The 24,010-nt window shown below is 32.4% G+C and overlaps 1 protein-coding gene across 7 annotated transcripts in view; it reads right to left on the bottom strand.

Annotated features, from left to right (window-relative positions):
* GPCPD1 (glycerophosphocholine phosphodiesterase 1) overlaps window positions 1-24,010 on the bottom strand; it is a 110,297-nt gene that overhangs the window by 70,268 nt on the left and 16,019 nt on the right. For all 7 annotated transcript variants that reach the window (XR_007950409.1, XR_007950408.1, XM_051975962.1 and 4 more), the window contains 4 exons: window positions 18,120-18,210; window positions 12,265-12,340; window positions 10,209-10,250; window positions 2,491-2,614 (listed from right to left, as the gene is read on the bottom strand). Coding sequence is in view for 5 of the 7 variants with exons in the window: in XM_051975962.1 (XP_051831922.1) it covers window positions 2,491-2,614; window positions 10,209-10,250; window positions 12,265-12,340; window positions 18,120-18,210 (333 nt within the window). In the remaining 2 variants the exon portion in view is untranslated. The remainder of the gene's footprint in view (window positions 1-2,490; window positions 2,615-10,208; window positions 10,251-12,264; window positions 12,341-18,119; window positions 18,211-24,010) is intronic.

Here is a 24,010-nt window from a genome sequence, read left to right as displayed (position 1 = left end):
CTTGAGGGAAAATGCATGTGACTGGAACAAGGCATCATGATAACTATGCTATTTATAATTCTGTTTTGACAAATATCTTATAATTAATATTTATTATTATTTACAACCTTATTATGACAGCTATCTTGTTATTGCTAGTTGGGATGGAACTAAAACGTCCAAGTATGGTCTATGCATTAACCCTGGATGGTATATGGCATCACCTGGAGATAGGTAGTGTTAATGTAAGACTAGCTTAAAGAATATATAAACCCTGGCTCTCAGATTAATAAATGGAAATTGCAAAGCATATCTTCTACCTGGCCTTGAATAGTCATTTCAGATTCATACTCTTTCACTGGAGTTAAGAGTCCAATAGATTACAGAGAGCAGGTCTCAAGTAATACCAGAACTCTTCCTGTTCATGGACTTAGTCAATACTGGCCCTCTACATTGAAGAGTCTAATTAATGTATACTTTCTATATTTCAGTGTAAGAAAAAAATTCTAAGTTTATGGGCAACTAAGCAACTCAAGAGCTTATCTTATTTTCTGTTCTACTTGGGAATCTCACAAGTCACTACTTTAGAAGCAGATAACTTATTTACTTTTGTGTCATAAAATGTATAGACAGAATAACTGTTCTTACAAAATTTAATCATACAGTTACCTCATTAAGCATTTTATAGCTGAAAAGAATTTTTAGAGATTATCTAATCAAAAATTCATTTTACAAATGAGGGAAATAAGGTTTATAAAGTCAAGAAACTTACCTTATCAGTGTCATGAACAGAACTAAAACCTAAGTCTCTTGAATCCCCTTGTAACTTTTTAACCATTCCATTATAGTACTTTTAAAAGTCTACGAAGATTTAGAAAGAGAAATATAATGTGCAAACTATTTTGATTCACCATAACTAAAATATTATGGGTATATTTTTGTGATAGAAATCTTACAAGTATAGTCTTCAAATGTTTTATCATAAACCAACATCATTTTCTTTCCCAACAAAGGGGGTAAGATAACAAAATAGTTATGATAATGTTTTTAAAGCAATCATACTAATTTTAATCTTTATATACGTACTGATTAAAAGAAACTCATATTTCCCTATAGTATCATTTCCCTATGTACTCAACAGTGGTGTTTCGTAGAACAATGAAATAACTGAATGATAAAAATGGAAATGGAAATGCCTCAATTTTTATTTTCAAAAATTAGGCAAAGGATTATCAATCCTGCAAAATAATTTAGACATAATTTTATTTCTGTCTGGTAAGTCAGTCATCCAGAATTTTTATCAATAGAGGTTATTCTTTTGAAAGTAGTTGATAGTCAAGAAAGAGTAGCATTATAAAAATTAAAGTTCCTTAAAGTTATTTCTTTCAGTACCTTACTGTCATATGACCTTCTGTAAACTTCTAAGTTGTACAGAATTTTAAAATATATAAGGATTATTATTTTTCAGGAAACTTTACCCATCTGAAGAGTTTGGGTATTCACCACACAACTTTAAAAAAAAGCACAAATTTACTTCTTACTTGATGATATATGTGGAGTTTCAGTTCTATTTCTTAAAATTATTACTCAGGTTTGCAAAATGCTAACAAAAAGCTTAATACTGATATTAATATCAACCTTCTACCGTGATTTTATAATGACAGAAACCTTCTATGAAAGAATTCAGAATTCTAATGAAGGATTATCCTAATACTAACTTTTCCTACTGATTTTTACAATATAAATTATAATCACATACATTATTTAAGTACCGTATATACTCGAGTATAAGCTGACCCGAATATAAGCCGAGGCCCCTAATTTTAACCCAAAAATCTGGGAAAACTTATTATATCAGTAGTTTTAGGTAGCACACCAGTGCCCACAGAAGGGGAGAGCGGGTGCCGGTATATGTATGTAGAGCTGTTGCCAGCATTAGTATACAGTCCAGTTACCGACTGTGATACTACAGAAACAGCCGCATCACCATAGCAATGGCCGGCCCTGTCAGCACTCGGGCTGTATACTACACAGCAGGGGGGCATTCAAAGGGATATTTACACATGTTTTAAATAGTGACTTGAGTATAAGCCGAGGAGGGGATTTTCTGCCCAAAAATTGGGCAGAAAAACTCGGCTTATACTCGAGTATATATGGTATTTTAAAAAGGGTAAAGATAAAGATTAGACTCAAAATGTATGTGCACATATAAATAAACACAATATTTATATCTTTCACATTTTCTAGTTCAGAGCATCATTTATCTATGGTATGATAGCAACAATGTGTAAGTAAAAGGAAACCCAAACAGCAAGTTATCTTCTTTGATATAAAATGGATTAGGAAATTATGTGATAAAAGAAACAAATACATGACATTATCAATATTTAAGTATTATTCTTTTAGATTACCAACTATAAATAAAAGATATTTTGATCTGAACTCTATAAATAATTAGGGATAAAATGTAACCATAAATTCTTGTACCTTATGACAAACATATGGTCATACCTAAATCTAGATTTTTTAAATTTTTTCTTCAATATTAAAACAGGTGGTCTTGAAGAAAAATGTAGACGTAATCTTATTTCAGTCTGACAAGTCAGCCATCCAGTATCAAGATTTTCAACACCATCTAGCAAAGTAAGATGGAGAATAGTAACTGTTACATTAAAAAAAAAAAAGCAACAACTGAGATATGCAACAAACATTCACAGATATAATGATGTAAATATCATTTAAAATATACAATTATGTTTTAATATGGCACCTTCACATAAAAAAAGATACATCAGTAAACATGCAAACCTACTAGTTAATTAACTTACACACAGCAATCTGAAAACAATTGAGATTGGATAAGCATATATCTATGTATTGGCTTCTTCCAAAAAGCAAGAATAAACACATGTTTATAACTAATGGCATTTTATTTATACTATACTAAGGGTGCTATTATAAAATGTAAGAGTTAAAAAGTGAGAGATGGGTGTTAACTTGTTTCATTCAGTATCTGAATTATTTTTAGCCTTTTTAAATGGATAATTTTTTTTTTAATTTAAAACAAAAGCTAAAAAAAATCAAAAGATGACAATTGGATGTCAACTGTTTTTGATACAACCTATCAATAAATCAATTTTAAAATTGTATTTAGCAAAAGGGAAGAAATGATATAGCTGTATCAATATATTCATTTAATTAAATCCCCAGATCCTTGTAACTAGACATTTTCTCGTTGTTTTGTTCTTCATTCGCAAAGAGGACCATGACATTAGAGAGGTGATACCATAACATGTAAGTGAACTGGATTTGAGTACTAAGTAAGGTCACCTGCCTCACTTTCCCCTCCAGAGTCATGTGGTCCAGTGGTAAGATAAAGATCAAGATTTAGGAGATGGCCCTGGATGAAATGGGTGACCTTAGCCTTTTAAGCTAAAGTCTTCAACAGGTCTCTCTCTCTCTGACTGAAGCAGTACCCATTTAGTAATTAAGGCTAGGTAGCAATTGAGGCAAAGAATCCTCTTTCACCTATCAAAAAAAAAAAAAAAAAAAAAAAAAGAATAAATAAATGAATGACTCTAGGAGGGGAAGACTCTCAGGGTTTCTAGCCAAAGCAGAAATGACTGCTACTTACATTCAATCTGAGTCAATCAGCACCCAAACAATGATCAAATGGGGCTTGGCCAATTGGAATCAGATTGGTTTGGTTTAAGGCTGGGGCCTAGAGAGAAATCTAGCCAGTAAACCCCAAGATATCTTGGGAGAGTTCAGAGGTGCAAAAGAAAAAAAAAATGCTTTTAAGAACATCTGTAGGTGAGGGTGTGAGCAAGCTCATGTTCTAAAGGGGGATACAACACATACAGAAAGTTTCAGCTACAAGTCAAATATTTCCTGAGGCACAGTGGCAATGCTATGGTAATATCTTTAAATACCAGAAGTGACATTATGTAAGAGATTCTCTAATACAACCTAATAAATTACTGGTGGAAATGGAAAATGAAGTGGAAATGATTTCCACAAAGAACAGTATATTGATGAGGTGTGAGAATGCAGCAATTCCTGAGAAGCTCTAAGGCTACCTACCCCACCTTAGAAGTGCCACAAACAATGATGGCTATCAGAGAACAATCTGTTGGTCAGTAAGCCATAGAATTCAAGGATGCAAACTACTCCATCCCAACCAAGCCTCAATGATACTTCTAAGCCATAAAATTAGCATATCAGTGTCCTCTTTCCTATAAAATGTTATCTTCTAACTTTTGGCTCTTCACTAGATTCCCTTTTCTAGTTCAGAGCATCATTTATCTATGATATGATGGCAACAATGTATAAGTAAAAGGAAACCCAAACAGCAAGTTATCTTCTTTGATATAAAATGGATTAGGAAATTATTGGATATTACTTCAATCAGCATTACAATTATAATAAATTTCTGCCCCTTAACTTAAAAGTATGAGTATGCAAATTCTTTTGCCAAATTTGTGACACAGACTTGGGGACCCTAATATTGTTATTTTCCACTTCAACATTTTGGCACCCAACATAGAGCCCAAATTTAAGCTCCCTTTTACCCCTATTGTATCACTGGGACACCTAGAAAGGCTTTTCTTTGATCAAGACACCTGGACTTGGAATTTCTTGCCATTTCTCAGCAAATTTCTTTCTTGACTAAGGAATCTTTTCCATATTTTCACCCTCCCTGGGACAGGGCACTGTAGGACTAGCAATTCTAAGGCTTGTGGCAAAGATGGGACGGTTCACTTCTACCATAACCTTCTGTAGGGGAATTTTGGACCAGCTCCTTTTTACTTCTCCAGGGACATATGATCCCCCATTTATCCCTCATGTAATCCTTCTCAGGAACCCCAAGAATCTCTTCTAGGACCACCCCTTTATCAAGATCCAGCAATATTTCTTCAACTCAGTACCCTTCCCACAGGTCCCCTGGATTCTCAGTCCCTGAAACCTCCCAGCCCCCACTCCTCAGTCTTTCCCATACTAGGAGCTGGATCTCTTTTCTCTCCCTCAGGATCCAGATTCAGCCATCCCTTCTAAATTCTGCCCATTGAGCGAAGTAGCAGACTCTTGAGGTGGAATAATCAGGGTATATGTACCTTTTTCAATATCAGACCTTTCCCAGATTAAGGAAAAACTTGGACGTTACTCTGAGGACCCCACTAGATATATTGAGGGCTTTAAAGTCATCTCCCTCCAATTTGATCTTATCTGCAGAGATATTAACACCATTATCTCCTCTTGCTGCACCATAGAGGAGAAAAAGAGAATCTGGGATCTAGCCCAGAAGTTTGGGGATGATATGGCTGAGTCCTCCCCTGGTAGCTACCCCCAGGGACTACTGCTGTCCCAATTGGGGACCCTGGGTGGGATTATCAGGAGGGAAGCAGAGACAGAGAAAGAAGGGATCATTTTCTAATCTGCCTCATTGAAGGCATGAAGAAGGGAATTAAGAAGCAGGTTAATTATGAAAAACTTAAGGAAGTTACCCAAGGAGCTAAGGAAAATCCTGTCTTATTTCAGGGCTCTAAAGAAATACACTAAACTGGACCTACTTCCCTAGGATGGAATCACTGTCCTCAGCATGCATTTCATTAGTCAGTCTGCCCCAGATACTTGGAGGAAGCTGCAGAAATTAGCTATGGGTCCTCAAACTCCCCAGACAAAGCTGTTGGAAACCGCCTTTAGAGTTTTTAAAAAAAGAGATCAAGCTATGACAGAGGAGGAAAACTGCAGAGCCAGAGTGAGAATCAGAGAGGAGGCTCAAGTTTTAACTGCTGCCATATCTGGGCATCATGGGGGTTTGCACCTCAATTGCCATGGTCAAGGCCATTGGTCTTATAACTGTCTTTTGAAGAACCCCCAGGTCTGTGCCATAAATGCAAACAGGAGGGGCACTGAAAAGGAGAATGCTTGAAGAGAGCTAGAGCTACCTCTTCCTAATATCCTGTCTTCCAGTGTCCTCACCACCAGAAGAGATGGTTTAGCCAGGCTCCCCATTACTCTATCATGATGGCTGAATTCAGTATAACTCTGGATATGGCAGAAAAGTCCAGTGAATTTCGCTATGAATTTATGGGAGCCTTGTATTCTGTCCTGTCCTTGTACTCTAGCTCCAACTGCCTCTCCCCTCATAGGGTGCTGGGAATTGGAAGGAAAACTTAGGCACTGTTTTGAGATCTTCCCTCTGCCTTGTCAGTTTGGTGATCTTCACTCTTCTTATCATTTCCTTCTTTCCTGCCCCCTTGTTGAGGAGTGATTTCACAGGACATGAAATTGGGGACTTCACTTTCTATTCTCAAACCTTCATGTGAATTTTTTGTGCTTCTCTTAAAGTCTTCCCATATTCCAATTGAAATCATGGAAGAAGTAGATTCCTTTGGGATCAAAGAATCCCTGAGTAGACTATTCAAACCACTCTTGCTTTAATCTGGGATCCCACTGCATTCCAGTGCCAGTACCCAAAGAAACCAGAGGCCAGAGAAGGATTGCAACCCCTAATAGAAAAATTTCTTAAGCACAAGCTTTTAGTTCTTTGTCAGTTTCCCTATAATACTATCTTCCCTGTTAAGAAATCAAATGGGGAGTAAGGTAGGAGATGATCTCAGAGCTGTTAATGAGGCAGCTAACTTTCTAAGCTTCCAAGGCTATAAAGTTTCTTTGTCTAAGGCCCATACTATTTTTCTCCCCCAGTACTTATGAGCATTCTATCTTTCAGACTCCAAGCCATGAACTTCCCAACCTGAATACCAACAGCTATCTAATCACAAGACTCAGCACCTCCTGGATGCTGCTGCCACCATTTTCAAGTCTCTCCTCCTCAGTCTGGACTCAACTAGGCAGGGCCAGATCTACACCCTTTGTCAGTCTGAAGCACCTCCAGAAGATGAGAGCCCAAAAGCTTTTATTGCTTGAGAGGGGAATGATGACGTGTGAGAATGTAGCAATTCCTGAGAAGACCTAAGGAAGTACCACAAACAATGCAGACTATCAAAGAACAATCTGTAGGTCAGTAAGCCATAGAATCTAAAAAATGAGAACTATCCCACCCCTACTATGCCTCAATGATATCTCTAAGTCATAAAATTAGATTATCAGGCCCAAAAGCTTTGATTGCTTGAGAGGAGAATGATGACATGTGAGAATGTAGCAGTTCCTGAGAAGACCTAAGGAAGTACCACAAACAATGCAAACTATCAAAGAACAATCTGTAGGTCAGTAAGCCATAGAATCTAAAAAATGAGAACAAACCCACCCTTACTATGCCTCAATGATATCTCTAAGTCATAAAATTAGATTATCACTGACCTCTTTCCTATAAAATTATCTTTTAGATCTTTGCTAGATTCCCTTGGAACTTTAGCCTGCATCAATTGGCATTATAATTATAATAAATCTTTATCCCTTAATTTGGAGACTGAGTGTAGAAATGCCTTCACCAAAGCTGTGATACTAACTTGGAGACCCTAATCTTGTTGGTGTATCTTCTATCTTAATAATATGGTTATTTAATGGCATTCACAACTACTCAGGTATCCCAACTTCCAATCCAATGTTCTGAACCACAACATATATAACAACTTAAAATAGGTTAAACGTGGCAGACTCGAGTCTGTGTTCCAAGATGGGAGTAGACCTAGCAAATCTTCCACAAAATATCTCCTCTCACGCTTTTCAGACCATTCACTTCAAACATAAGGCATTACAATGGATGCCCATCAATTGGAGAATGGTTGAGTACATTATGGTATATGAATGTTATGGAATATTATTGTTCTGTAAGGAATGACCAGCAGGATGAATACAGAGAGGACTGGCGAGACTTACATGAACTGATGCTAAGTGAAACGAGCAGAACCAGGAGATCATTATATACCTCAACAACGATACTGTTTGAGGATGTATTCTGATGGAAGTGGATCTCTTCAATAAAGAGAGTTAATTCAGATCAAAGATGGACAGAAGCAGCTACACCCAAAGAAAGAACACTGGGAAATGAATATAAACTGCTTGCATTTTTGTTTTTCTTCCCGGGTTATTTTTACCTTCTGAATTCAATTCTCCCTGTGCAACAAGAAAACTGTTCAGTTCTGCACACATATATTGTATCTAGGATATACTGTAACCTATTCAACATGTAAAGGACTGCTTGCCATCTAGGGGAGGGGGTGGAGGGAAGGAGGGGAAAAATCGGAACAGAAGTGAATGCAAGGGATAATGCTGTAAAAAAAAATTACTCTGGCATGGGTTCTATCAATAAAAAGTTATTAAAAAAAATAAGGCCTTACAAATAATAAACTATAAATTATGATTGAATTGCATAATTTCATATTACTTCATACAGTTCACATGATCATATGGCATCTACAATAAGAAAGCATCTTTTGAGAGTTGTTTACTCTCATAAATTTAGTATTTAATAGCAAAAGAAAAGAGACCAAAAATTCAGCAAGCTCTTTTGTAAAAATGCCAAGTACTTTAGAACTAAGACTTTTCACTGATGTCTGAGGTTCAAGAAAGTTTTCTTTTTAAAGATTCTTAAGAGATTGAGCTATTCTCAAATAAAAATTTAAAATAACAGCAATTAGATGTTATCTTTTAATTTAAAGTTAAATGATTTAAAATTAATCTTTTTAACTTTAAGAAGTAGATCCACAGGAATAATTTCTTTTTAATTACTCACAAAGTTTTGTTTGATTCTAGAAAACAAATGGGCAATTATCCACTTAAAATTAAAATAAAATATTACAATAAAAATGCAATAATGTCATATGCACTACACTTGGAGAAATTAGAAAAAAAAATCATATAATTGAATCTCTCTACAAAAAAACTCTTCCAAATTAAATTTCATGTATATTTTGTGTATAATATATATGTATAATGCATATATTATATATGTTAACTTGTACATAATTCAAAAGAAGCTAAACTATAACACAAAAAGTTTAAACCATTCAAATATTTTTAGACCAAAATCCTGGTATAAAACAATTTCTTTTCACATAGGAAAAAAACTACATTTTTATTTCTTTGTTCACCAATCAAATTCTATATACGCCTGGCCTATATGCATATAAACACATAAATACACACACACACACACACACACACACACACACACACACACACACACACACACCTGAAGGAAAACCTCAATTAACTTAAATCTTCAATCAGATATTGTCCTGGGTGCTAAAAACACAAGCAAGCTAAAATGAAAAATTTTTAAAAAATACTACTTCTAAGCCTAACGTCTGTATTCCTTCAATGCAATATTCTACAGCATTTACATTCACAGTATGGTATTATAATTGTTATTCAGCAACCAAAATAGAAATCTGGATAAGATATATTAGCAAAAATATGCAACAATATCTAAAATAAAAAGCCTTTTATTTATCTGCCAATTAAAGGGAAAAATTCAAATACTCATTATTTCCCAGTAGTATAGTCACTCCTGACTACTTTGAAGGACTTATGATGAAAAATCCTATCCATTCTCAGAGAAAGAACTGATTATATCTGAATACAGATCAAAGTTCTCTCTTTCTTAATTTAATTTTTCTTGAAGGTTTTTATTTTCATTAGGGTGGAAGATCTGTGCTTTCCCCCCCATAACATGACTTTCATGGAAATGTTCTACAAATTCTACAAGTAGTTTCTTAATTGTAGGTGTAGATAAGGGAGAGAACCTAGAACTCAAAACTTTTAAAAACAAATGTAAAAAAAAAAATTTTGTTCCAAAGTAACTGGGGAAAACAAATAAATAAATCATAAAATATATTCTTAGAATAAAATGCAATAATAAATTTTATTTATATTTATTTATATAATTTATGAATATATTTATTTATATAATTTATAAACATATAAATTATAAATTATAAATTATAAAATATAAATTATAAATAAATAAAATTTATAAATTTTCTATTAACTTCTTAAAACCAAGAAGTTACACAAACACCAAGATTAAGTAGCTTTTAAAAAAAGCAAAGTTAGTAATGCAAAATAACGTTTTCCACTGTCATAGTGAGATCATTCTTGCTGAAATTTATTTAATATTTCCAAAAATAGTAAAAAAAAAAAGAAAAAGAAAAAGAAAAAAAATTGGCAAATGCATCATTTAAACCATGTTTATAATTAAATTTGGACTTTTTTTTTTTTTTTTAACAAAACTTAGAAACATACTAAATATAAGTCTCACTTACTGTGGATTCCAAACTGTCCATCATCAATAGTGCTTTCACCCTCTAAAAGTAAAGGGGAAAAAAAAGTAGATAAATAAAATTAAAAGTTACAATTTATACAGAAGGAATAACTATGATAACTATCCTATTTCTAAAGATTTTATTGATGCCTTCAGTAAGATTTTTTTTCTCTTGACATTAATAGTTATCCCATTTTCCCATGGTAGCATAAGAAATTACCAAAACAGAAAAAGGGAACATATGCGTCCAATAATAAATAGTAATTCTAACCTCATGCTATTAGAGAATCAGATTTTGAGCTAAAAGGAACTTGAGTGATTGAATCCAACACTTCTTGCTTTCAGAGAAAATGAAAATTAGCCTGAATAGAAAATGTTCCTTATATTATATTGCTTCTTTTAGATTGGCTTTTAAACACCAATATGCACAACCAAAGTGTTTTTTTATTTTTTTTTTTTTTATGGTTAAGGAGGAGAAAATCAAACTATGGATTTTTCTAGATCAAAGATTTGGCATAATTAAAATGCTTGTTCTCATTTATGATACAGATCCTGACTAAAATTCCATTTTCCACTGAAATTCTAACTATCCTCTAATAACCAACCAGAGTTTTAAAAAAAAAAACCCTACAGATAGTACAAACTTACCTGTATACTCAATAGAGCTGTGAGAAAAAGTGCATCTAATAAAAAACCCAAAATTTGTCCTTGAATAGTCCCTTTCCTGCCAGAAATAATGATTAAGTAAAAAAAAAAAAAATTACAAACTTCCAAATTCTAAGTAAAATAAGTAATTTCCTATTACCCTATATACCATCAACTAGTTCTTTTTAAGTGTTTACTCTCTACCACTAAGTGCAGGATTTTTTTTAATTTATAAAAATGTGCATGTTATATTTGGAAAATATAGAATGAAAAATCAAATGTACTTTTTCCAGAAAGATTTCTAGACCATTTCATATGGATCTCAAATTTAATGTATAATTTATTAGAATTTAAAAGTTAAATGTCTTTAAACATGACTAAAAATGAATTTCCACTTAACATATCACTGTTCTGAAACACATAATGCATGTCAGTATTTGAACTCTTGCTTAAAAGTTTATTTAACATGTATGTTAATATTTTCCACCCTCAATACAGGATTATATAAGAAAATTCAATAAAGAAGATGGAAAATGATAAAGCAAAAATAACAGAAATATTAGCTCTACTGTGCGAAGCAGAAATATTCATTGCTTCCAAAGCTAAAGTAGCAGGCCCATAAATTCTAATGTCCACAAACTAAAAAGATATAACTTCCCTAGCAATCAGGCAACTCTGCAGGTAAAGAGAGGCAGATAATTTAAAATATGGTATGATAATGTGTCATATAAAGTTAAGTTTAAAGTCTTAAGTTTCAAAAGAACTTAATGACACCAAAAGATAATCATCTCAAAGTCCAACACATTCAGCAATGGTGCTTCTTTTAAAAAATATTCTAAATTGGGGAAATATGTATCCAAGAAGTGTGGTTTCAATTTATTCAAACAAGCTGAATTTTAATATCAGGCAAAAAATAATCATCACTAATTAAATTTTTATAATCCTTTGGAATATATAGCTAAAAAGTAAAGTTACCAAGATAAGTCTTATGGCTTAGATCATGTTTTTTTCTTTAAATTTCATTTTTAAAAGCCTGAACTAATTAAAGTAACATAATAAAGCCATGGATACTCAGTCTCAAAAACAAGAAAATTAGTTCAGAAAAAAAAATTTTTATGGCTCCAATTGAGATTTATTCAACATATATTTTATAATAAATGAAATCCACTAAAAAATAAGAATATAACTAAAAAAGTATTTTTTTCACAGTGTTAACTAAAAGGCTGAGGCAAATTAAGAATTATTTATTTTTGAGAGTAAGCTCCATGATGTGCTAAGTGAAATTTGTGGAACTGGTAATGCATTAAGTTCTCAACTTGCTAATAAAACTTGTCAAATTTCACTAAGCCATTGTGCAGCATTATTAGTAACTTTATGCATATGCCTCAAACAGATGCAGTTAATGCCCATACCTAAAGGGGTTATTGATCGTGGTTGTAGATGAGTCTCCCACTTGTGAACTATGACTTGACATGGACCTCCGATAGTCTGCAATTTAAAAGTTAAACGTCTGCAATAATTTCTCATATCTTGTTTTCTACCCATGACTCCACTAGATGTTTGTGGGGAAAAGTATTAAACTATGAATATGAATATGAAACCAAGAGATTCATCTTCTTTATTATGCTCTAAGCCAACAAGTAGAAATCCACCAGGTAACAAAATAAGCTAATTGCTAAAAGGAAGTGAAGGTGGAAGTAGTAAAGGAAACTACATTAAGCATAGTCAACATATTATTTAAAAACACATGCTATGTACATGTCAAATAAACATCAAATACACTTTGCATTCCAGCTACAGATTTTGGAATGCTACTTTCTATAATATTAGTATGTTCTATTCCATTAACTACAAAAACATTTTGGAGGCAAAAAAAAAATCACCAAACTTACTTCATCTTTACACATATTAAAAAAGAAACAAGCGGACATACTGAATTAAGGAATATAACTCCATTATTTGGTAATGAAAAGCAGAATTTGTGATAAATAAATAGGAATGAATTGTGATTTCCTTAGTTTTACTATGAATATTCTTTAGTGCATAAGCTAAATTTACTTAAAGATTCAAATGGATGGAATTTTATTAATTTATTTAATATATCTATTATAAGATGAACCTAGTAAAACCCAACCCCTCAACTCCTCCCATTCCCACATTTTCTTGTTATATAAAAGGCTATTGGGTATGAACATTTTTAATAATAACAAAAAAATTTTTATGGAAAATATACTCAACAAAAATAAGTTGTCCCCCTCCTAAATTATATGTAGTTTATAGATGCTGCATAATTTTTGCAGCAATTTGTACATTTTTAAAGACTCTTTAAAAAAAAAAAGTAACAAAGAATGAAACTACTGCTACTCTTTTTCCAAAAAAACCTAACGCCAAACCTATATTACAGATATTGCCAATTACTTAGATATTAATGTTGATTAAAGAATTAAATGACTATATGTATCTTTACTACAATTGTTACCCAGCTAATTTGTATGTACTATTTTGTCTATTTTTTCACTCAACAGAACACCACCTTCTTGAGATCAAGAGGATAGTTATTATTTTGTCTTTTTACCACCAATATCTTAGCATCATATCAGATACAAAGTATGTCTTTTAAAATGCCTGTCCCTTAACAGTTGCACTATTTTTTTTTTAAAATCAAAGTTACTAAAATACCTGAATTTTCTAATACAAATCAGAGGGAACATGACATTAAATATTGTAATTGCCAGTCAAATGATACGAAATCTAATTAAGGAGAGATGTTATGGTTACAATGCAAAGAGAACTGCTCTAGGCAGTTAGAAGACTTGCATTCGTTACTACCTGTTATGTATAATGGATGAGACATTTCTCGTCTCAGAACTTCAGTTTCTTTGTAAAGTAAGGAAATTGAAGTAGGTGATTTATATGGTCCCTTCAATTTCTAAAACCTACAACTGATCTAAAATCTTATGAAATCTACATTTTATTTCAAGTCAATATACTTAGTTCATTAAGAACAGGAACCCTATTTTATTATCTTTGTATTTTTAGCTCCTAACACAATACCATCATCATAGCAGGAACTTGATGTATGTTGCTAAATGGGGCTTTCATACCACTTCGAAGATCCTGTTGAGTTTACCAACATAAAACATGTCAAAATAAAACAAATATTGTTATCTAAATTTTCAAGTGTTCTCTTACATTTTAATATTAATTAAAACTACCAACAAAATATGTCAAAAATGGCAGTGATATAGAAAAACAATCAACTATGTGCATTTCTGACTCTTCTTAAAAATATCACTTAAATTGACAGGCTGATAAGAAATGCCCAAATTTCTGATGATAAAGATTTTTTAAAATGCAAGTTGGTGTTTTTTCATCCAAAACATTGCCAAATTGTTTTGAAAAGCCAACATTCAAATTATTTTTGAAGGCTGAAATTTACGTCAAGTTTCAAAGGCATGCTTGTTTTACAACTCTATGAAGATGTTTTTATAACTTTTGCTAATGTTTGCTCCTCTTTTGATACAATTTTCCCACCTTACAAAAGTCATAATGATCCTCAAGGATGGAATATTATACAAAAATATGATCACTAACAAGAATTTAGGCTTTTTTTGGGAGGGGGGAATTATTATTATTATTATTATTATAGCTAAGGTAAACTTTAACATTTAGCTAGTGAAATACATTGACAAAAGCAAGAAAGTGGTAATTAGGAGTCCTGAAAGAACTGATAACTCCAAAAATAAAAAAAAATTCGATTCTTTTACTCTTCAAATCAGAAGACCTATATGTTTAAAAATTTAATAAAATTGTTAAAGCTTTGTAATGAAATCCATTTTGAATAAATCTAGGTGTTCACAAATTTGCATAATAATAAATCCAAACATTTATGAAACACAAAAGATAAATATTTTTACTAGTTAAAAAACATTTATAAGGGACATAAAAACTTTCACTTCAAATTTACTACATGCATTATATTGTAATGAAGTTTTACTACATAAAATATGACATTAGACAACCATCTATTTACATGTGAATCCAGAGTGTTAAGTAGAGAAATTTTCTTATAAACTTTTCTATCTCCAAATCTCTAAAATATCCAAAAGATATACTAACAAAGTCTAACATTAGAACATGGGTCAAGTTTGAAACATTCTATATTTGGCAGCCCTACATGACATCTGTACAAACCCTTACTGTGAACAGTAAGTCTATAACCCATATTTCAAAAAAGCAGCAAAAATAAACCTTGGAAAGTCAATATAACAGTAACATCATTGAACTTTGAGATAGCTTACAATATGTTAAAGATAACCTATCTAATTTAAGAGGACTATTTTCTTTTTGTACAAAAATTGAGAAAGCTTTTTAAAAAAAGAGTACCAATACCAGCCTAAAACAATATAAACTATATTTGAACAGTATTTTTATAATCGTATAAAAGTAGAATTACTAAATTTTCTTAAATAATCATGCAAATTAACTTTAAGATAGGAAAAAATGAGTAGGTTCAATCCAAAAATAGCACTATGATGTTTAATGTCTGAATTGCAGTTTTTCAAGGACAGAAAATAAACTTCTCCTACAGGCAGTATTAAGACTTCATACTTTTTTTTAAGCTATCAAATTGAACAATGAGCTTTTATTTGGATATTTTTACTATTTTCATTTGATATAAACTGGAATGCATATATCATGACATTTGGACAATTTCTTCTCAAAACTTCTTTTTTACAATTATATTGAGAACACTTGCAAATTGATTTGAGAAATTTTATAATGGGCCAAATCAAATTTGCATAAATTAGCTACTGACAAAATTTTAACAGGTGATTAAAAAAAAAGACCACCTAAGATAGTGAGCATGACTCATTAAAAAAAAAAAAAAAAAGCTCCTTCATTTTGAGAATTTTTAGTTTCTAAATAAAAGTTATTAAGAATATGATTATGAAATATGTTAAGAATACATTTCCTCAAATAAAAACAATCTGAAGAGACATGACATGTTATCAAACAATTACCTATTTCAGGTTAATAATTATTACTGGTCAGAGGTTTCTTGGGTTTTGTTCTTGTTAAGTCATTAACCCCACTTTTTGCATATTGGAGATGACCTTGTCAGCTTTACAATTACTATAAGCTATGGCTCAAACTCATTTCTAACAGCTTTTTAAAAGTATAAGGAAATAGACTCTACTGTGAAAAGTGAAAGGAGAAATCACATTCCATGCCCCTTAACTTCTAAAATGTAAAATACCCATGCTAAAAAAGCCAGATATACCGGACTAAATATGAAGAGTGTGAAATGTGATTTAAACCACTATGAATTTATTTCTTGGAAGACTACCCTGAAAAACAGCAAAGAATACTGATGCCTCTGATGCCCCTTTAGCTTCCTTTCACTTTATTTTCAAATAATCAAGTGCCTTATCACACTATTATTCAAGCACAGAATTGAAATAATTTCAGACTGTTTCTAACCAAAAGTTTCTTCCCCTTAAAATGGCCACAAATTATGGAGAGGAGGAAGAGGATATCATTTAAGCTGATATGTGAGGGGGAAAACACTTTATCCATATGTATGGGATATTAAGTAGCTATTTACTCTATTCCATGAAAAACATACTTACCATGGCAGCCTCTGCATCACACGGTACATGTATGCACGATACAGAGTACCTACTTAAAGAAACACACTAACCAACATATACTGTAAACTTTTGCAAGTATTACAAGGGGGAAAAAAGCTTTTGTTGCTCTTGTTTTTACTATAAGCAAATTTATTGCCAATTCTTTTGAAAAGGCATTTTGTAACTATTTTTTACATTTTAAAAGAAAAGATTATATAGACGGGCTTAATTTGAACTGTGTTGACAACAGTCCTACTTAGCTCTTAGCCAAAACAAAAACAAACAAAAAAAAAGCATAGATATTTCTTTTTAGATGTCTTTTTAATCAAAAATTGGATTTCTCGAGTACAAATCTGGTTGGACTTAACAGTCGTATGAATTTAAAACAGCACAATGGCTGTCAGTAATGTGAACTCAGAACAGTAATGTAGTATCTGATATGATGTACAAATATAATAAATTTTACTTCAAACTAAATAATTTTCTTGAGATTATCCCCATAATAAAAGAGACTTAGATGCCATTCTAAAGCAAAATAAAAATAAGACTACTGTCAAGGTAAGCCCATATTCAGTTCTAATAATAATTATTCAAATTCAGATACTGAATATTTACTATATATTCCTAGAATAATGAAAGTAATAGGTGCAACAGACAGCTGGGATAGGTTTGTTAATTTTCTTATACTGGTGACTAAAAGAATGAAGCAAGAGTGACTGCTTGATTTACTTCATAAGTAATTTTAAAAAACTTTCTGAAGGGAAGAAAATATATCATTTTCCTGTCGTTCCTTCTTTCCTATGCTTAGTTTATTTTCACATAGCACTTCTCTTGCCTGAGCACTAGGCTAATCATAGTCCCATTATTTTGAAAGAAAAAACCTTCAATTCAATCAACTCTATGAAACTCTTTTTTGAAAAATAAAGTAGCTAAATTCTTCCTATTACAAAGAAGAGAAAATTACTGAAATCTCATGTCATAACAAATTATTGGGTGCAGGGAGCTTTTAACATCTTTTTATGACCTTTGAAATAGGCTGTGGCCTTAATTATCAGTGCTACTATACTAAGAATTTTAGAGAAATCAATCTAATTTAGCTAACCGCTAAATACTACTTATTTAAGTATTTGAAATGCAATCCTAATGCAGTCAACAGATAACAGTTACTATGAAAAAAAAAAAAAAAAGCTATCTAAAACTACAAACTTCCATAGATATTCCCATAGTATTACTGCAACTAAGAAGAAAAGCATACTCTTTGAGACTGATGGCTATTTTATGGTCAACTTTTTATAAAAAAAAAAAAAATCACATTTGTAAAAATGCCATTTTAATTTCAAATGCTTACAAGTTCATGATCAAGAACAATTTTAGCACACATACTTACGAATTACCTCAATTCCATTGTAGACAAATTGTCCATGCACCAAAGGCCATTTGTTTTAACATTTTAGCACCATGACAGAAATTACTTTTGATCATAGAAATTTTTACAGATGGTTTCTTGTTCAGTTTAAAAAAAAATTTTACAAATGGGTTTCTAGTTCATTTTTTTCATAAATTATATTAGTAATTTTTGGGAAGAAATTAAGAAAATTGTTATAGAACTGGAAATTAGATTAAAAAGTACATACCTTTGGTTCTACAAAGTATCCTTTAAAGTAACGATACTGAACTGGTACTCCTTTATTGAGTGCAACTGTTGTTCTCCATAGAATACTGTGGCTAAAGTTTGAGGAGAAAAAAACAAATTTGTAAGATTCTTGTCATATTTCAAAATTTAATAAAAAATTTCTTTGAAAACTGGGGCTGGTTAAAAAGGTTTTAAGTTTTAGTCAAAAAATGTTTCAAATAAAAAAGTTGACAAGCTATGTCACATAGGTTGCTTTACATCTTTATTGGCATTATTTTTGTATTTTTATAACTCCAAGTCAGGACAAGATGCTGACAAATACCTACAAACTTAACAGTCAACTGCCCTCAATTCTCTTCTTCTACTTGCAAGTTCTAGGACAATTAAATCTCAGGTTTGCTCTATGTAAAATCAAGAATCATGTAAGTGGTTTATGATCAACCCTTAGAAGTAAAGTTTCCTCCAATACATACTTCACATAAAGGATTTTTTAATCTGGGGTTGTTTGGGGAGTTATTCTGTGGGAACCTTAACCCAGTTTCTGATATCTTAGTTCTCAAGTGTCTAGTTGACCTATTAATCATCTATTTCTACAATGATGTAGTAGATAGATGAAGTACTGAACTTGGAGTCAAGAAGAACTGAATTCAAATCCAGACTCAGACACTTATTAGCTTATATAACTACACAAATCACTTCACCTGTATGCCTCAGTTACTTCAAGTGCAAAATAGGGGTAATAACAGTACCTACCTTCCAGGATTGTTGTGACGATCAAATGATACATTAAAAGTACACAGGACCATAGCTTGCACAAAGTATATAACTGCTGATTACTTTTCCCCCTTTTCCTACTTTATCTTGCCACTCAATACACTGATTCCTGAATGCTTTGTGTCAATTTAATATAGTGTTCTGAACTCTGATACTTGTATATTTCCAAACTATAGACTCCCAGTTCTGATTTTTACTAGAGATTCTTGGGTAGTTCTTAAGCTTTAGCTCATCCCTAATCCAATTCCTATTTTTAGTAACTACTTCTGATATTCTCAGTCCTAGTTCTGCACTCTTCATCTATAGGTCACTATTATCCTTATGTAATTTTAAGCTACTTGAGAGGAGGGTCTATGTTTTTAAATTTTTGGTATCTTACCCATATTACTTAACAAAATAATTTGTTGAACTGCATGGTTCCAGCATTGACCCTACTTATTTGGCATTTATAATATATTGCTTCTATTATTAGTCAATATACAGTATCATACAGTATCAATACAACACTTTAAGAAATATATATTTAAGGAATGTTTTACTGTTATCTGAGATGATTTCCTAAATAAAATTTCCAATATAGCAAAAAGGTGAAGAGTTAAAATACTACATTAGACACTAGAATTTGACCCAAAATACCTTGCTTCCTAATAATACTTCCTTAGCTTACATTCTTTTTACAGAACTTACCCAATTTGGAAATTTGCCTTCTTTTACCAGCAGAACTCCCCTTTGAGTAAAACAAATCTAACCTACATCTTAACTCTATATTCACAATTGGAGATATTTCTTTAGACTATCAGTGGAAGAATGTTCCAGACAGAAAAGTCACTCAATAATTACTAATTGATACTAATGAAGTGCTGGGTATTTGAATTCCAGATAGAGCTTAATTCATAAAAAAGGATTTCAGCATAACAATTTAAAATCTATAAGTGTCCCATTTTCTGAAATGATATTAAATTATAGAAACCTGGTTCCATTTATTCTGACTAATCCTGTATATAGGAACTCCAATTGCTAAGGTGGTAACAATAGCCTTATATCCCATTCTTCATTTTTTCCTATTTCCTCCTTCCAATCTCAGATACTCTGCCAAAGTCAGACTTAATTCTTTTTGTCAACATTTACATTACAACATACATTATGTAGAATGCTCAAAGAATATTAGAGGATTTAATTTTAGGATAAACTGAAGTTTATTTCAGCTTTGGTGGGAGACAGTGAGGGCTGTAGTCACTATACTGGAAACAGGAGACCTGTTTCATGTCAATTTTTACTAGATTTAGAGTAAGCTTTTCAAAGCACTGAACAGTTTGAAATCTTACTGAATAATCCTGCTTAAACAGAACAGTACAATGAAGATAACATTCTTAGTATTCAAAAAAAGTTAAATGTTTCTCGAGATTACTCATTCTAAAATAGAAAGTATAGGAAACATATACTGAGTGTAGGAAAATAAATTCTGGATAAAATATTGCTATATAAAGAGCAGATCTATTAATAAATTCTATTGTAGGATTAGCTTTATCAAGATCTTAATTCTGATATCTGATTTTTAAACCAGGATTTAGGTTTGTGGTCATGCCTATTATATGAAATGTGAATCAAAATGCTATAGAGTTTGAAATACTACTATGGCCTATTGAAATTCAACAGAAAACTAAGTAGAAGGTGTGTGAGAGAGTGATTTCAGAAGAGTCACTATATTCAAATTTTTGAATCAATATGGTTTCAACATTACACAGAAATACTCTACCACATAACACATAGTTCAAAGGAGTTATTTCCCCAGATTGGGGCATATGGAGAGGAAAGGTTCTTTAACATCTAAGTACTATGTAACCACTATTCAATTATATAAAAATTTCAAGAATTTAGTCAGTCACCTAACCAGTAAAAGCCAGTAGAGATAGATTGAAATGTGAAGCTGTGAAATCCTCATAGGCTTCTATTTATAAAAGTAGTTTATCATCTCCAAAGAAAAAGATCAAAAAAGAGTTACCTGTTTTAAAGAGATAAGACAGAATATAGGGACTTTCAAACCAAAAAGTCTTACTTCAGAATACAGTTATTTTTATGAGTCTAGAAATTGGTTGTCTGTTTTAAACTTATTTGTAAGTAGCATCTTGTAACCTCTTATACTTTTGTGGATATTCTATATTCCTTTAATAGACTGAGTTCCAAAAGGAACTTGCCTACTTCCCTAACATCTATCATAATTCTCTACAAATTGTGGGAATTTAATGTCTTATGGCATTAGTAAGGGAACACAAAACACTTTTTCAGCCCTCTGTAAGTCCTATATTTAAAAAAAAAAATAAGTGACTAGTAGCAATAAATAATAAAAATGATGAAAATTAAATCCATGCATATCCTTTTACCATAATGAACCCAGATATGATCAAACCTTGATAAGGGTCTTTATGAAGTTCCAGAGACCCTCATCATGATTGTGCCAAAAGACATCAAGCTTATAATTCTGGGTGATTTTAATACAAGAGCAGGCACAGATTATTGGCTTGGCAGGAAATTCTTGGGAGGAACGGAGTCAGAAACAGCAACAGCATCAATCACTTCTGTGAAAGATTTGAGCATATCATAACCTTCTCACTATTAACACATCTTCCATTTATCTAAACCCTCCCAAAAAATCTTCGATGTACCTTCATAGCAAACACTGGCATTTAATAGACTATGTCATTGAAAAAAGAAAAAAAAAAAAAACCAAGAGAGTTGGTTTTTGTTGCTGTTCATAAGGTGATTGTGCACTGGATACAGTCTCTGAAGCTACACAGTATGGATACACAGATACAACAAAGTATGGATCCATTCTCTGCTACTTAACTTGATAGGATACTTTTCAGCAATATACACAAAGATAATGCAGGCATTGCCAGAGCAAATTCAGGGTTTGGCAAGCTTGAAAGAAATGTGCCAGAGAGGAAAAATGTTAAAACTGCCCACCAAACAAAATCTAAAGAGCCTACAACGACTTCATTGTAGTATGCCTATGAAACCTGGACAGTCTACAGCACCATGCCAGAAAATGAATTACTTCTATTTGAATTATTTAGGAAGAGTCTAAAGATCATCTAGCAAAATAAAATACTAGATATTTAAATTCTTTTTTGAGGTGAACTACTGGACATTCAATTCCACTCTGACAGATTGGTCACTTCATTCAAATGCTGAATGTATGTTTGCCTAAAAGACTAGGCACTTTGAACTTACAAAGAAGCCAGAAGAAGCAATATAAGGACACTCTCAAGGTCTCTTTGAAGAACTCTAGAATAGATTGCATGATTTGGGAGAAGAGAATCACCCAGCATAGCACACCCACATCAAAGAAGGTTCTGTGCTCTATGAGCAAAGCACAACTGCAGTAGCTCAAGAAAAGTGAGATGCACAAACTTAGGGATATAGCTATTCCAAATGTTCAGAGTAGGTCCTTCCAAGCTCATATTGGTCTAATCGGACTCACATGGACACATTGAATTAAGCTAGACTCTAATGTCATTTTGGTCTTCTGATAAAGTTGGACAACGATCAAAAAATCAATTAAACCAATTTGGTGCTTAAGAACTTATCCTAACTATTCAAAGGACAACAGAAATGTCATCCTTCCTTATCCCTATAATGCATTATACTTTTTATTTACTGTTGAAATAACCCCTTTTGCAAATGCTTAGCTTGAGATTTTTACTTAATTTTCTCTATATTACTTTGAACATGTTTTGTCTTTACTTAGCAGTGCATGCTGCTTTCCTCCATTACAATGTAAGCTCCTTATGTTTAATGACTGTTTCACTTTTGTTTTTATTTTATTTATATACCTTCATATCTCCAGGGCCCAGCACAATGCCCAGTACATGTAGATTCTTTCTTGTTGAACAAAAGCTTTTGTGGTATCTTTTACCTAGTTCTTCAAAATAATGAGAGGCATGAATCACAGTGTGCACTTTCCACATGAATGCATAAAGTATTTCTTAAATTATTATACTATGAGCAAAGTATTGTTCTTAGTTGTTGTTTGTTCTTCGCTCTCAAAGAGGACCATGACATGAGGGAGCTGATGCCATGACATACAAATGAATTGGACTTAAGTGAGGGAGCTGTGCAAGGTCACCTGCCTCACTTTCCCCTCCAGAACCATCTGAGTCCAGAGGCAAGAAAGCAGGACATAAAGACTGGAGACGGCCCTGGATGCAATGGGAGACTTTGTCCTTTTTAAACTAAGGTATTCAACAGGTCTCAATTTGACTGAGGCCTCACCCATTCAGTGAAAGTCGAGGTAGCAATTGAGGCAAAGAATCTTTCAAATTAAAAAAAAAAAAAAATCTCAATAAACAAATAAATGAATCTGGAAGGGAAAGACCCTCAGGGTTTCTAGCCAAAGCAGAAATGACTGCTACTTACATTCAATCTGAGTCAATCAGGACCCAAACAATCACCAAATGGAGCTTGGCCAATTAGAATCAGATTGGTTTTGGTTTAAGGCCTGAGCCTTAAGAGAAAAATCTAGCTAGTAAACCCCAAGATACCTTGGGAGAATTTAGAGGTGCAAATTTGAAAAAAAAAAAAATGCTTTTAGGAGCACCCATGGGTGAGGGTATGATCGAGCCCACTTTCTAAAAGGAGACACAATACATACAGAAAGTTTCAACTGCAAATCAAATGGTTCCTCAGACACAGTGGCAATACAATGGTAATTATCTCTTAAATATCAAGTGACATTATGTAAGTGAAGAATGAATAGTTATCTGGTAGAAGTTCAAGATTGGACAGAATATATATATATCAATATTAGAACATTTGCAAAAAGAAAACTTTTTTTTTCTGCTGAGGCAATTGGGGTTAAGTGACTTGCCCAAGATCACACAGCTAGACACGTTAAGTGTGTGAAACCAGACTTGAACGCAGGTCCTCCTGACTTCAGGACTGATGCACTATATCCACTGGACCATCTAGCTGCCCCAAAGAAAACTATTTTATCAGAGTCTTCATTTAATCCATTTCTAAAAATTCATAAAAAAATTTATGCAAGATAAACAAACATAACAAAATAACACTTTAGTTACTGTATTCTAGCACCAAAAAAAATTTCATATTTCAAAGGTA

This window comes from Antechinus flavipes, chromosome 2, assembly GCF_016432865.1.
Source record: "Antechinus flavipes isolate AdamAnt ecotype Samford, QLD, Australia chromosome 2, AdamAnt_v2, whole genome shotgun sequence".
Taxonomy (NCBI): Eukaryota; Metazoa; Chordata; class Mammalia; order Dasyuromorphia; family Dasyuridae; genus Antechinus; species Antechinus flavipes.
The sequence above is the reverse complement of the archived record's forward strand: the minus strand, read 5'-3'. Positions and strand labels throughout refer to the sequence as shown.